The sequence below is a fragment of the Ictidomys tridecemlineatus genome, chromosome 11 (assembly GCF_052094955.1).
Source record: "Ictidomys tridecemlineatus isolate mIctTri1 chromosome 11, mIctTri1.hap1, whole genome shotgun sequence".
NCBI classification, from domain to species: domain Eukaryota; kingdom Metazoa; phylum Chordata; class Mammalia; order Rodentia; family Sciuridae; genus Ictidomys; species Ictidomys tridecemlineatus.
Window position 1 is genome coordinate 131,039,779 of NC_135487.1, and position 14,415 is coordinate 131,054,193.

Genomic DNA, 14,415 nt, shown 5'->3' on the forward strand with positions numbered 1-14,415 from the left:
GTCTTTGGGGAAAAAACCAAAAAAGTGAGGAATTGGGAAATCTAAACTGTTCAAGTCTGGGCCTGGTTTTTCCCTAGGACCATGTGGTTCATTAGCCACTCTTAAAATCCAGAGGCCCAATAAGCCTGAATTCTTGAGAGTAAGTGCGTGGAATCCAGCTCAGAACTGAATCTGAATCCCATGAATTATCCTTTCTATTCCAGTGACCCTCTTTCCCCACATCTGTTTATGGAAGAAAATGGATCTTGGGGGTGTGGTTTGGTAACTGAATTAGACTCTTATGATCTGTCACATGCCTGGATTTGGGGGAAGCATTTGGAGAAGCTCATGTGACTGGATTGGGGATTTTCATAATTGAGACATGCTCATCAGACATCCACCATCTGAGAGTTTTAGCAATAGAGTCACATGTGAGTCCATCAGTCCGTTGATTCAAGTGTTATAAATAACTAGGAGTATTGTTTCTGCTGCCTTTTAGAACCAGTTTCATCTAACTTTCTGGGCAGATCCTTCCTCTGCAAAATCACATCAGGCTAGGAAAGCTATTCCCGCCTGGAAAACATGATGCCTTTTAATCAACAATATCATAAAATACAATTTTGAAGCTTATGTCTCTCCTTATGTTATTTATTTCTAGCCTTTTGTGTTTCTTCCATTATCCCAGAGGTGAGGATCAGACACAAATTTGAAAATAGGTTTCACTGTTAGGATTTTAGGGAGGTGGGTCATAACAAGGGTAGGGAACGATGCAATCCCTCGATATTAAAGGATTTTAAAGAAAGGTGAGGGAAGATCAGGGTTATACATCCATTTTCCCAGCAAAGGAAAAGGTAAGCCCCTTTACTAGAGTCATGTGTACTGATGTCTTTTCTCTGCCTCCAGAGAGTCATGTGAAACTCAACACATACCTAGCAGCTCTCCACCCTAGCACACTGCACACAGAAATGTGCAAATCTGCTTCCTCCTTCCTTCCACCCTAACCCCCCTTTTCTCAACATTTCTATTCCCGCCTCCTTTCCTCATCCAAATTTTCCAGCCAACCGCTATAGCTGACTTCCGCAATCCTGATGGAATAAATCTAGCACTCCTAGTCTTCCACCCACATTAGCGACACTTCCTGTCTGAAAGGAGCCCAGACAGCAGATTCCCAGCAGCAGGTAAAATTTTTGACTTTCTAGATTTTTTTTTTAGCTTATCATTTCTGCCACTTCTTTATTTTGAGAGTATTAGGGATATAGTGAGTTGGGGATGAAAGTAAACTGTATAAGCTCTGCATATTGAAAACTTGCCCTTCTTAGTTCTCCTTGACAAATAAAATCTGTCTGGAAGTCTTTAGGATTCCTTGTATGATTCATATATATGCATACATGATTGTTATTAAAAGCAAAAAAAATAGGGAATCCTTTACCCATTCTTCAAAAGTAGCTTCTAGAGTGTTTTTGCTTTGCCCAAAAGGGTTAATTGACTACAGAGAATGAGGAGGAGTGGTACCAGTAACTGGGTATTTCTGCTCTGAGATATCCCCAAACCTTTTAACACTCTAGCTTTTAAATGCTCTACTAGAAATTTAACACGGGTTTGTAAAGATTACATAAAAACGACTATACATTTAGTTCATGCCATTCTTAGAATTCCTAGATTCTGCAAACTGTTCTTAAAACTGAAAGATCTGCAATTAAGCCAATTCAAGAAAGGAGTGAAGGAGGACTTTACTTCTGAAATGCTGTGGATTTAATCATCATTGAAAATGCTTTTCCATCCTGCACTCTAACTTTGATTCTGATCCTTTTGCACTGTGAGGTAGTCACAGAGATTTTTCACTGTTGGAAAAAGAAAAGAAAACCTACCCACGAACATCTGGTTAAAATTAGGGCAGTTTCCGGTCTGTGGAGGGAGGGGGTATGAGCAAGGAAGAAGAAATGCATAAGGAGAGTGAGGAGACAGTAAACATCTCATTGTTAAATAAGGAAATGCTATCAACTTTTCCCTTGTCCCCTCCTGACGAGATCTGGAAAACTCAGAATTAAGGCAAGTAAGTAATGAATGCCTTGAAGAAATTTGGAAGCAAAATGTAGCTGGAAGTCTCTCCTATGTGTATTCTCCAACCCATTCTCACTTTGCACTTAATTTGTCCATCTTCAAACTTGTAGAGGACAATGAAGAAAACAAATGCTGAACCTACTCGTCCAATTTCCACTCCATTTCTGATTGTACAAGTGTGCATGTGAATGTTGGTTGAATCTCCCTATGTCAGAATACTTAGAACTTACGTACCAGCACCTGATGGAAACCTAGCCTCTTGTCATTGTTTTATCATATAAAGATCACTCTCAGTTCCTTGCTGACCTCCCTTATAGAGCCAAGTTTCCCTATGCCACATGGTTCCAAGGAAGGGTTCTATCTTTGGGTTCATGAATCCCCTAGGATTGTTGTGTGTGCATGCATTTTTCTGGTGAGAGAAATGATTAGCGCCTCAAATTAGTCATCTATGACTTCTAGAAGGTTAAGCCACCTAGTGGAAATATGGCTCTAGCTATTTTCCACACTCCAAGCCAGGCTGTGAACTTATGCCAAATGGAAGTGTCTCCCCTAATTATTCCCTTCCCCAGGATGTGGGGGCTCAAGCTTCTGCTGTTACCCATGGTGAGCTTTGCTCTGTATCCTGAGGAGATACTGGACACCCAATGGGAGCTATGGAAGAAGACCTACAGGAAACAGTATAATGGCAAGGTGCCTGGGAACCCAGAGGGAGCATGGCAGGAGAGCTGGAACCTGAGATTTCCTGTCTTAGCGTCCAGACTCCCTTCTTCAATCCAGTACTTTACTCCAACCAGCAAACCTGTCCCCTAACTCTTAACATGTGATTCTCATTTTGGTGCCTCAACTCACAATCTATAAAGACCTATCCTTCCTAGCTTTATAACTGCCTGGCTTCAATTCCCTGTACCACAAGAAAAGTAGTGTGACTGTCTTATTGTCTTTTGGGAAGATTTGTCAGATTAATGCTATTAATTTCTCCATAGCTTTACATTGTACTGTTTGAATTGCTCCCATCTTACTGTTTGCATGCTCTTAATAATTCATAATTAGTTCCCCAACTACATTGTAAACCCCTTGTGATTGTAAGTTGCATCTTTTCACAATATCACCTATATAAATTTGCATACAGTCTATGCAGGTACTGACTATGCTCTGTTTAGGTGGATGAAATCTCTCGGCGTTTAATTTGGGAAAAAAACCTAAAGTATATTTCCATCCATAATCTTGAGGCCTCTCTTGGTGTCCATACATATGAATTGGCCATGAACCACTTGGGGGATATGGTAAGTTGAGTCTCAGCTCTTGGCCTACCTGCCATTTTTGCCTTAGTTCCCTGCTAAAGCTTGGCATCTTTCTTCTTTGTCTCAGACCAGTGAAGAAGTGGTTCAGAAGATGACTGGACTCAAAGTACCCCCATTTCATTCTCAAAGTAATGACACCCTTTACATCCCAGACTGGGAAGGCAGAGCCCCAGACTCCATTGACTATCGAAAGAAAGGTTATGTCACTCCTGTGAAAAATCAGGTACTCTTCTTTTGGGGTATATGTAAGTAATCTGGCATGATCTGTTCCTTTTTCTCCTGGTTTGTTGTCAAGATAGGAGGACACGATGAAGAGGGGACAAAGAATTAAGGTATATCTCATACTAAGAGAATGTAGCCTGTTTTTTTTTTAACTCATTACCTATTTTTGAATATTTAGGTTGCTTCTGGGGCTTATTATAAATAGTGTTGCAGTAAACACTCTCATGCATGTATTTTTGTGCACATGTTAGAAATCGTTATACAAAATAAATCCTAAAATTGTAATTGCTAGGTCACAGTTTTTGGAATCCTTTCCAAAAATGTTTTTACAATTTTATATTCTTATCAGCATGAAAATGTCAGCTTTCCCATAACCTTAACATAGGATTGTTATCAATAAGATGAACACTTGACTTTACACTCATTTACATATACCACCCCCTTGGATCCCATCAGAGTGCTGGGTAATAGATTCAAGATGGCTAAGACACAAGCTGTGTCCTCAAGAAATTCTCCATTTTAGAAAGAGCAGGAAAGAAGAAAAACTACAACCTAGCAGAACAAATACTAATAATAACTAGCATTTTTTGAGAGATTACTATGAGTAAGAAACTTATAAATTATTATATGAATTAAATCTATTAATCCCAAAACACTTCCATTAAGTATGCTATTATGCACATTTTCCAGATGAAACTGAAGCACATATAGATTTAGTAATTTACCCAAGGTCACATAATTAGTGAGTGCAAAGCTAGGGTTAGAACCCAGGAGACCTACCTCCAGAGACCTGTCTCTGTTCTATGGCAGCTAATCATACTGTTATCATAACATCAATAGCAATAGAATAATGCAACAAATGTTAAATGAAGGAGAATAGATAGACCTCACAACAATGGCAATGTTTGTGTCAGAACTTATGAAATGCATGAAATTTCATCAGGCAGGTAGATAGAAGATACAGAATGTGTGACCAGGAATGACTCATAAATTGCTCTATATGCCTCTCAGGGTCAGTGTGGTTCCTGTTGGGCTTTTAGCTCTGTGGGTGCCCTGGAGGGTCAACTCAAGAAGAAAACTGGCAGACTCTTAAATCTGAGTCCCCAGAATCTGGTGGATTGTGTGTCTGAGAATGATGGCTGTGGAGGAGGTTACATGACCATTGCCTTCCAATACGTGCAGAAGAACCACGGTATTGACTCTGAAGATGCCTACCCATATGTGGGACAGGTGAGACTGCTTGGTACAGTTATACAGCTCTGTAAGGGTTCCTTTTTCTCTAACATTATTATTATTTTTTTTTAATTGGAAACAGCTCCAGAAATCTTGTTTTCTTTTGTACTATTCTGCTTTCTTAACTTCTTTTGTCACTTTGGCCCCAGTGTGGAATACCTAAAAAAAAACTTAAATATAGCATAAAATATATAATGATTATATAATAATTTAAGTATAATATAATTGTATTGTAATATAGTGCCTATATTATAATGTTAATATAATAATATAGAAACTCTAGATTATTATTTCTAACCTATTTTAATGCACCTGTGTCAATTTTGTTGAAATATTCACAGAATTGAAAGATTGCAACTTAATGAGTTAAAGGGATGGTTTCCCACAGAAGGCCAAGAAGATTCCCACAAGATGGGAGAACTTTGGGAGCTTAAGATACCATAGCTATAAAAAGAGGATGTTATTCCATAGAACTCTAAGTGGGTCTCTATAACCCTCTGATAAAATCTGCATTCCTACAAATAAACTCACAAACCCACCATGCTATTTTTATGATCATGTGGCTTTAGTTTTTATGATCTCAGTGGAGTTTTAAGAAAATTATTTAAGTTAACATGCTAACATATAAAATGAGACAACAAATCAAGTTGCATTATATTTATTTTAGAGATAAAGAATTAGCTCATTTCCTCCTACATGATTCTTTAGTAATAGGAAGGAGATCTTTCTTGCCTAAAAAGGAGGCAATCTGAGGGTTTTTTAAATATTCCTGCGGCTGATAGATAACATAATAAGGGCTTTTGCCATGGAGACTTTGCAAAAAAGATAGCAAGTTTGAACGATGAAAATGATAACTATTATGTGTTAAGCTGTATCCCTAGTACATTTTCTTTTGATCTACACAAGAGCTCTGTAAGATAGACTTGTTCTCACTTTAAAGGTGAGGAATTTAATATTTAAGGAGATGAACCTACTCAAATTCATACCACTAGAATGTAGTAAAGAAAAGCTTTATTAGCCAGGTCTTTTATCTGATGTAAATTTTCCTAGATAAGTCTTCCATGCACATGTATAAGAATTTTGTACTGGATAAAGTACTTTGGAACAGAATTGTCTGGGCCTCAGGGTGTGTATATATTTAACTTTATTACATAATGTCAATTATTTTCCCAGTACTAAATATTGAGCCCAGAGGTGCTTTACCACTGAACTACACATCCAGCCCTTTTTATTTTTTATTTTGAGACAGGGTCTTGCTAAATTGCTGAGGGTGATGTTGAATTTACAATTCTCCTGCCTGGGATTACAGTCACATACCACCAAGACCAGCTCATAATATCAAATTATTTATCAAAGTATTTGAAAAATGTATACTGTCAAAAGAAAGTATTTAAATTGGATTGTGTTTTATCTTTACTACTGATTTTTAAAATTTTTAATTTACTTTATATTATTATTTTTTTTTAATTTATTTTTTTTATTGTTGGTCGTTCAAAACCTTACACAGTTCTTAATACATCATATTTCACAGTTTGATTCAAGCGGGTTATGAACTCCCAACTTTACCCCGTATACAGATTGCTGTGTCACATCAGTTACCCTTCCATTGATTGACATATTGCCTTTCTAGTGTCTGATATATTCTGCTGTCAGTCCTATTCTCTACTATCCCCCCTCCCCTCCCCTCCCCTCCCCTTTTCTCTCTCTACCCCTTCTACTGTAAATCATTTCTTCCATTTGTATTATCTTGTCTTACCCCTCCATTACATAGTTCTTGATATATCATATTTCACATTTTGATTCAAGTGGGTTATGCACTCCCATTTCACCCCTTATACAGCTTACAGAATCACATCAGTTACACTTCCATTGCTTTACATATTGCCATCCTAGTGTCTGTTGTATTCTGCTGCCTTTCCTATCCTCTACTATCCCCCCTCCCCTCCCCTCCCCTCCCCTCTTCTCTCTCTACCCCCCCTACTGTAATTCATTCCTCCCCCTTGTATTTTTTTTTCCCTTTCCCCTCACTTCCTCTTGTATGTAATTTTGTATAACCCTGAGGGTCTCGTTCCATTTCCATGCAATTTCCCTTCTCTCTCCCTTTCCCTCCCACCTCTCAACCCTGTTTAATGATGGTCTTCTTCTCGTGCTCTTCTTCCCTAGTCTGTTCTTAATTTCTCTCCTTATATCAAAGAAGACATTTGGCATTTGTTTTTTAGGGCTTGGCTAGCTTCGCTTAGCATAATCTGTTCTAATGCCATCCATTTCCCTCCAAATTCTATGATTTTGTCATTTCTTAATGCAGAGTAATACTCCATTGTGTATAAATGCCACATTTTTTTTATCCATTCGTCTATTGAAGGGCATCTAGGTTGGTTCCACAGTCTTGCTCTTGTGAATTGTGCTGCTATGAACATCGATGTAGCAGTGTCCCTGTAGCATGCTCTTTTTAGGTCTTTAGGGAATAGACCGAGAAGGGGGATAGCTGGGTCAAATGGTGGTTCCATTCCCTACTTTATATTATTATTATTGTTTGGTATTGGGGCTTAAACCCAATACCAAATAATACCCACTGAGCCACATCCCCAGACCTTTTTTGTATTTGTTTAGAAACAAGGTCTCACTGAGTTGCCTAGGGCCTCACTAAGTTGCTGAGGCTGGCTTTGACCTCATGATCCTCCTGCCTCAGCCTGCTGAGCCACTGGGATTACAGATGTGCATCACCATGCCCAGCTGTTACTGATTTTTATGAACTTCAACAAGATATTTAGATACTAATTCTGTATGTGTTGTAAGTCAAGGTTTGTCTTTTTATTATTTTTTGATGTCTTTCAATCTAGGAAAGTTAATTTTTATGTAGTAAAATTATTAATTATTTCTTTGCAATTTATGTCTCTAAAAAACCTAATGTACCAAGTTTTTTTATTCATATATTGTCATTTGAAATATTTACTGCAATAAAGTGCTCATTTAATATGAATGACTATAGAAACCCATTTTCATGGATCTTCAACAATCTACTTTAATACATCCTCATGAAAATGGCCACATCAAAACAGTGCTTTATTTTGTTGATTTTATTCCATAATCATTCTATGTTATGATTTTTCATTTGTCAGACATAGAAGGCAAAAAAAATGGAAGTGTACCTGGAAAAGAAAGTCTGAGCAGGGCATAGTGGTGCATACCTGTAATCCTACTCTCTGGGAGGTGGAGGCAGGAGGATTTCAAGTTTGAGGTCAGCCTGGGCAACTTAGTGAGACCTTGTCTCAAAATAAAATTTCCAAAAGGGCTGGGGATGTACCTCAGCATTAGCATGCTTGCCTAGCATGTGTGAGGTTTTAGGTTCAATCCCTAGTATGCCAAATAAATAAATAAAGATAATAATAAAATAAAAAGTCTTTAATCCATATATAATTAACAGAACTGATAGTTCCCATCCAAGTCCATATATGAACCTGGACAAAGGCAAAGCATACTAAAGTTACCATAATAGATTAGCTTTTTAATTCTGACTACATCATATCATTTAGTGAGATAACCTGAGCTTGGTCTTAACTTGTTGTTCTCACATGCTATTAAAAAAGAGAAAGGAGTGAAGGAAGGAGGAAAGAAGAAAGGAAAGAAATTCCAATGATTTATGCAGAAAACAAACTTGTTTTTATGATTTTTCTGCATCTTTATAATTCACAGCTAATTTAAAGTTATATGTCACAATATTAGAAACAAATAAATACTACCAGAACTAATAGTTCATCCACTGAAAACTTGCATCATTTACATTATATTAATCTGATTGTTAAGAAATGGTTTAATGAATGGCTTGGAGACTCTAAATAATTTAAATGAAAATTATAAAATACTTCAAACTCTATTTTGGAATGAAAGGAAATTTTTTTTTTTAAAGAGAGAGAGGAGAGAGAGAATTTTTAAAATATTTATTTCTTTTTAGTTATTGGCGGACACAACATCTTTGTTTGTACGTGGTGCTGAGGATCCAACCCAGGGCGCATGCATGCCAGGCGAGCGCACTACCGCTTGAGCCACATCCCCAGCCCCATAAAATTTTTTTTTTTTTAAAGAGAGAGTGAGAGAGGAGAGAGGGAGAGAGAGAGAATTTTTAATATTTATTATTTTTAGTTCTCAGTGGACACAACATCTTTGTTGGTATGTGGTGCTGAGGATTGAACCTGGGCCGCACGCATGCCAGGCGAGCGTGCTACCACTTGAGCCACATCCCCAGCCCAAGGAATGAAAGGAAAATTTGATTTCTAATTTCTGTTTTCCTTCACCCTCAAATAATTTCTTCATCATTTTACAGCTGTGTGGAATAAAGTTGGCCTTTTTATCAGTTAAAATGAAGACTTAACCAGACAATTGTGTGAAGACACAAATTCCATTTTTTCATAGTCTGACTTTTGCTTGGACTTTACAGTTTCTAAAAAAGTAATTTTTCTTCTCAAATGAGCTTGTGAATGAATGGAGGAGAGATTAAAAAAAATTAAAGAAGTGATCTGATGGGTAGCAGCCATATAAGACTTTTTTTTCCTGAGAAAAAGAAAAATGAAGGTTTATTGCTTTGCCAGCAAAGGAGAAACACAGGGCGCTCCTGTCCCAAAGGCTGTGATTTTGCCCACCAGGAGAAGCAGGGGTTCCAAAGAAGTGATTCAAAGGCTTCACCCCACTTTCTCAGAGTTGTAATTCACTTGATAATTTGGGAGAAGGTCATTTCTGAGATCTTCTGGTACCATCCCCAAAGTCTGAATTTCTTTGTTACTGTGGTGAGTTATCAGGGACAGATAACTCATGTCTAAAATGGGGAAGGAAGGTAATCCTACTTCCCTAAGGGACGAATGGGGAGAGATTAGGGAAGAGCAGGGAGGGAGGGAGAGAAAGAAATATGTCCATTTTTTTTTTTTTTTAAGTTGCAGTGGCAGAGCAGCAAGGGCTGTATATAAAACATGAAGTAGACCACTGTTTCATGTGTATCTATTTTCCTAAATAAACCTTTAAAAAGAAAGAGGGAAGCTCAGTTGGTAGAGTACTTGCCTAGCATGTGTGAGGCACCTGGGTTCAATTCTCAGCACTGCATATAAGTAAATAAAATAAAGGTCCATTGGCAACTAAAAAAAAATTTAAAAAAGAAAAAGAAATCCCATGTGAAGGAAAAGCGAGGAATGGGAGCTGGGTAAGCGAGAAATGAAAGATGGAGACCAAGCAGAGATACACAGGAGAGTAGATTTGTCAGAGCTGACAAATAAAGGCCAACTCTCTATATGAGAGAGAGGCCCAGAGAAGAATATTTTAAAGGACAATAACAAAGCTATTCCAGTCACAATGCAGATTTTTCTGACTTGGAGTCCGTGTCAAAATATTCTTTTTTACTTATATATAAATCTGTGGGGTTTTTTTTTTTTGTGATGCTGGGGATTGAGCCGAAGGCCTCGTGAATGCTAGGCAAACTCTCTATCAGTTACATTCCTAGCCTAATATGTGCAATTTTGACACCATGAAGCATCATGGATTTGGATCACATGGGAGAGAACAAAGGGCTCTCAATAAATCATTAAGGCAGTAGACCACAGTAATCTTAGAATATCCTATCAAATGCTCCCATTACTGTTAATATTTAGATAGTACATTCTTTTTATAGATATAACTTAAGATTTTTTTTAATTTTTTTTAAGAGAGAGAGAAAAGAGAGGGAGAATTTTTTTAATATTTATTTTTTAGTTCTCGGCAGACACAACATTTTTTTTTTGTATGTGGTGCTGAGGATCGAACCTGGGCCACATGCATGCCAGGTGAGCGCGCTACCGCTTGAGCCACATCCCCAGCCCATAACTTAAGATTTTGAAGGGATAGTTTGTAGGAAGATATGTTGCCATTAGACTCCATAATTGTGGCTTGATAATAAAACATATTGCTGGGCTGGGGTTGTTGCTCAGTGGTAGAGCACTTTCCTAGCATGTGTGAGACACTGGGTTTGAGTCTCAGCACTGCATACAAATAAATAAATAAAAATAAAAGCCCATTGACAACTAAAAATATACATATATATTAAAAAAACATTCCTAATTAGATTTGTAAAATATGGTGTTGGGAGGTCATAAACTAAATTGCTGCTATTAATCTATTTTAGTACTGTGTTATATACTTTTAAAATATCTGCACAAAGGTCCAACCAAAATTCTGCTTCACACTAGGTTCCCTGATACAGATTCAGAGGTCCCAGATCCTCCTTCTAACTGAGCTTTGGCCTTGGCCTTTTCCCCACAGAGCATCTGGTACCTCCTGTACTCTGAAGCTCACACATACTACACAGCCAGAAGATGATTTGTGCTTTATAAAAAATAAATCTTATTTCGAGCTGGGCATGGTAGGTGCACACCTGTAATTCCAGATACTCAAGAGACTAAGCAGGAGGATCTCAAGTTCAAGGCCAGCCAGGGCAACATAGTGAGACCCTGCCTCAAACTCAAAAGAACTGGGGATGTAGCTCAGTGCTAGAGTGTCCCTGGGTTCAATCCCCATATCTCCAAATTATCATCATTATCTTATTTCAGAAATCTTTTCATACCCTGGTATAATAAAAACAGACTCTCTTTCTTAAGTTCTAGGGTTTTTCCTTATGTCTTTAAACTCCCTAGAGTTGATATTTATGAGTGGCAGAAGGTAGCAATCCAGTTTTCATAGCTTTCTAAAATGGTAAAGAGGAACAGACCTAGAGATTCTAGTCTGCTGCCCTTCTTAGTTCATTGACATTACTCAGAACACTGGTTAAGTTTCTCACTCCCCAACTCATTCCCTAATGCTTGGTCCTAGTCCTATTACAAACTGTTTCTTTCCAGGAGGAAAACTGTATGTACAACCCAACAGGCAAGGCAGCTAAATGCAAAGGGTACAGAGAGATCCCTGTAGGGAATGAGAAAGCTCTGAAGAGAGCAGTAGCCCGAGTGGGACCTGTTTCTGTGGCCATTGACGCAAGCCTGACCTCCTTCCAATTTTACAGCAAAGGTAAGAAACAGTGCCTATACAATATTCTCTTTTATTATGGGCTTGGTGACTTCTTAAAGGATCCTGAACATTTTCAATACTTAAGTTTTCTTATCCAGACTCAGTCTACTAGAGAAAAACTGACAGCTGTCACAATGTAAAGCCATCTCTGTTGTAAACCTTCTTGACTGGGACAGAATCCTAGAATCTCCTAGAATAAGACCCTACTGGGCAACTCTTGGATTGCAGAGTCTCATCTTGGCAGTTTGTTTCCTAGGTGTGTATTATGATGAAAGCTGCAATAGTGATAATGTGAACCATGCAGTTTTGGCAGTGGGATACGGGATCCAGAAGGGAAAGAAGCACTGGATAATTAAAAACAGGTAATGATGGGGACACTATCTCTATCATTAAATCACCCTTATGATACTCAAACTAATCTCCAGCTTCTGGATATTTTTTGATTTCTCCCAAATCAATAGAAAATTATCTCAGGTTCTTTAGTTCTACCTTCTCAGAGATTCTTAATTCTGAAGCTAACATTGAGACAGTAGTGCTAAAATATATGTTGATTACCTGCTCCATATGCAAGATGCTTAGTCCCATGCACAAATGAGTAAATGTCTGCCTTCAGTGACATTTACTCACAACTGAAAAAGAAAGACTGACTTAACTAACCATGACATAAAGCAGCACAAATAACCAGCCTCTTTCCTCAGTAATCTCGTCTGCTCTTGTAGTTTCATCCATCTTATCTTTGGAATTCTCTCCCAGTTCAAGATCATTGGCCTCAGTCTTTTCTTGTCTCAGTAAATCTAACTCAACTTTCAGTTGACAATTCAACCTGATTTCCAACTACCTTTCCAGACCTATCTCCCACTACACTCTGTCAGGCACTTTGTTTTTCAGTCACTTGATCCTGACACATTTCTTGTCTGTATTGTTAATTTCATACCTCCACTGGCAACCTATTCCCACAGCTCCAAATTCTACCCAGCTTTTCAGCACAGGCTCAAATGCCACTTCTTACATCAAACTCTCTTCATCCTCTTGATCAGAAGTAATCTAGTCTACCTTTGGGATGGATAACATTATCGCTCCACTTCTTACTTTAAACTTATCTTTAAAGGTAAAAACCATCTTACTCATTTTTATTTTTGTATGTTGTCAAGTACCTAGCACAATATAGTAAGTGCCTTAAAGAATAAAAAAATAAACCGGTGGTAATAAGTATTTTTCTTGATTGATCTTACAGCTGGGGAGAGAACTGGGGAAACAAAGGCTACATTCTCATGGCTCGGAATAAGAACAACGCCTGTGGTATTGCCAGCCTGGCCAGCTTCCCCAAGATGTGATTCCCACCATACAATCTCATCCTGTTCTTCCATTCCTTCTATGATGGTGCAATATAATGATGTACTTTGGAAGGGAGTAGGTGGACTGTTCTTGAAGCAGATGTGGTGACCCTGAGATTGTCTGTTTAATTATTCTACTCAGTGACAACCCTACTACTTTCTTTCTCTATACGCAAGGCCATTTTATTTGGGCCACAGGAGGAATTTCCTTGGAGGAATGTACATAGGCTGAGATGTGATCACAGCCTGCCTTGACTTTGTTGTCTAGAGCTGATGCTGTACTGATAGAGGCTGGTGATCTTTGGGTAGGCTAGATTCTCATTCACTGGGACTAGTTATCTTTAACCACCATAGGGGACTAAAGTGATTTGACTTCTCAGTTCCCAAGTTCTTTTATATCCTCAAGGTAGAAATTTCTGTGTTTTCCACTCCAATTCACAAGTCTTTGGTATAAGTTTACATGATATAAAAAGTGTGTTTTCTTTTTCCTTCCTTGTATTTTTGGAATAAAGTATTTATCTCTTGCCTACAATTTAATAAACAGCATTTAGAACACATTCATTTTGTGATGGGTATTGTACTAGGTGCTAGAGACAAAAATATGACCAAAATATGTTCCCAAAATATGTATTCACAGTCTGATTGGAAAAACTATCACATAATTCATTCCAATTCATTTATTTGTTCATTCCTTTAGCCAGTTTATTGAGTAGTTTCTCCATACCAAGAACTGTACTAAATTTCTGGGATTAAATGGACCTGAGGAGAGCTAAGATTGTGGTTCAGCGGTAGAATGCTCAACTAGCATGTGTGAGGCCCTGGGTTTGCTCCTCAGCACCACATAAAAATAAATAAAATAAAGTTATTGTGTCCAACTACTTCTAAAAAATAAATATTAAAAAAAATGGACCTGAGGAGATCTCAATATTTAATACTACCTGTGGGACAACCAGATTAAGTGAAACAGTGAAACCCATACCTGAGTCTTGAAAAATGTCTTGAGTCTTTCTGAGATTTGGTACCCTAAACTTTTGCTGTCAACAAAAGAGGGAATTGAAATTCCTTTTTAATTTTTTTTTTTCCAGTACTGGGGATTGAATTCAGGGACACTTTACCACTGAACGACAGTCTTGGTCCTTCCTTTTTATTTTCAGACAGAGTCTCATTAAGTTGCTGAGGCTAGCCTCAAACCTGCTTCAGCCTCCTGAGTCACTAGGATTATAGATGTGTGCCACTGCTCCCAACTGGAAATTGAAATTCCTTACTAA

General features: G+C 37.9%; 1 protein-coding gene across 3 annotated transcripts; it reads left to right on the plus strand.

Moving 5' to 3' along the window:
• The first annotated feature begins 748 nt into the window (after positions 1–748).
• Ctsk (cathepsin K) lies at positions 749–13,704 on the plus strand. Of its 3 annotated transcripts, none has more exons than XM_013361162.4 (7): positions 749–2,730; positions 3,201–3,323; positions 3,409–3,564; positions 4,575–4,793; positions 11,648–11,813; positions 12,070–12,175; positions 13,048–13,704. In XM_013361162.4, the coding sequence occupies exons 1-7, from the start codon at positions 2,524–2,526 to the stop codon at positions 13,145–13,147; spliced, it is 1,077 nt and encodes a 358-aa protein (XP_013216616.1). In that variant the 5' UTR covers positions 749–2,523; the 3' UTR covers positions 13,148–13,704. The 3 variants fall into 3 exon arrangements, with proteins under 3 accessions (XP_013216616.1, XP_021586101.1, XP_021586100.1); XM_021730426.3 differs by lacking the exon at positions 12,070–12,175 and having other exon boundaries at positions 749–1,157; positions 2,610–2,730; XM_021730425.3 differs by lacking the exon at positions 12,070–12,175.
• The last annotated feature ends 711 nt before the right edge of the window (positions 13,705–14,415 follow it).

Excerpts from the sequence above, each read along its gene's own strand:
- Ctsk (XM_021730425.3), top strand. The coding sequence starts at position 2,524 with ATGGCTCTAGCTATTTTCCACACTCCAAGCCAGGCTGTGAACTTATGC. Across the intron at positions 3,565-4,574 it reads TCACTCCTGTGAAAAATCAG|GGTCAGTGTGGTTCCTGTTG; the intron begins GTACTCTTCTTT and ends TATGCCTCTCAG. Across the intron at positions 11,814-13,047 it reads CTTCCAATTTTACAGCAAAG|CTGGGGAGAGAACTGGGGAA; the intron begins GTAAGAAACAGT and ends TTGATCTTACAG.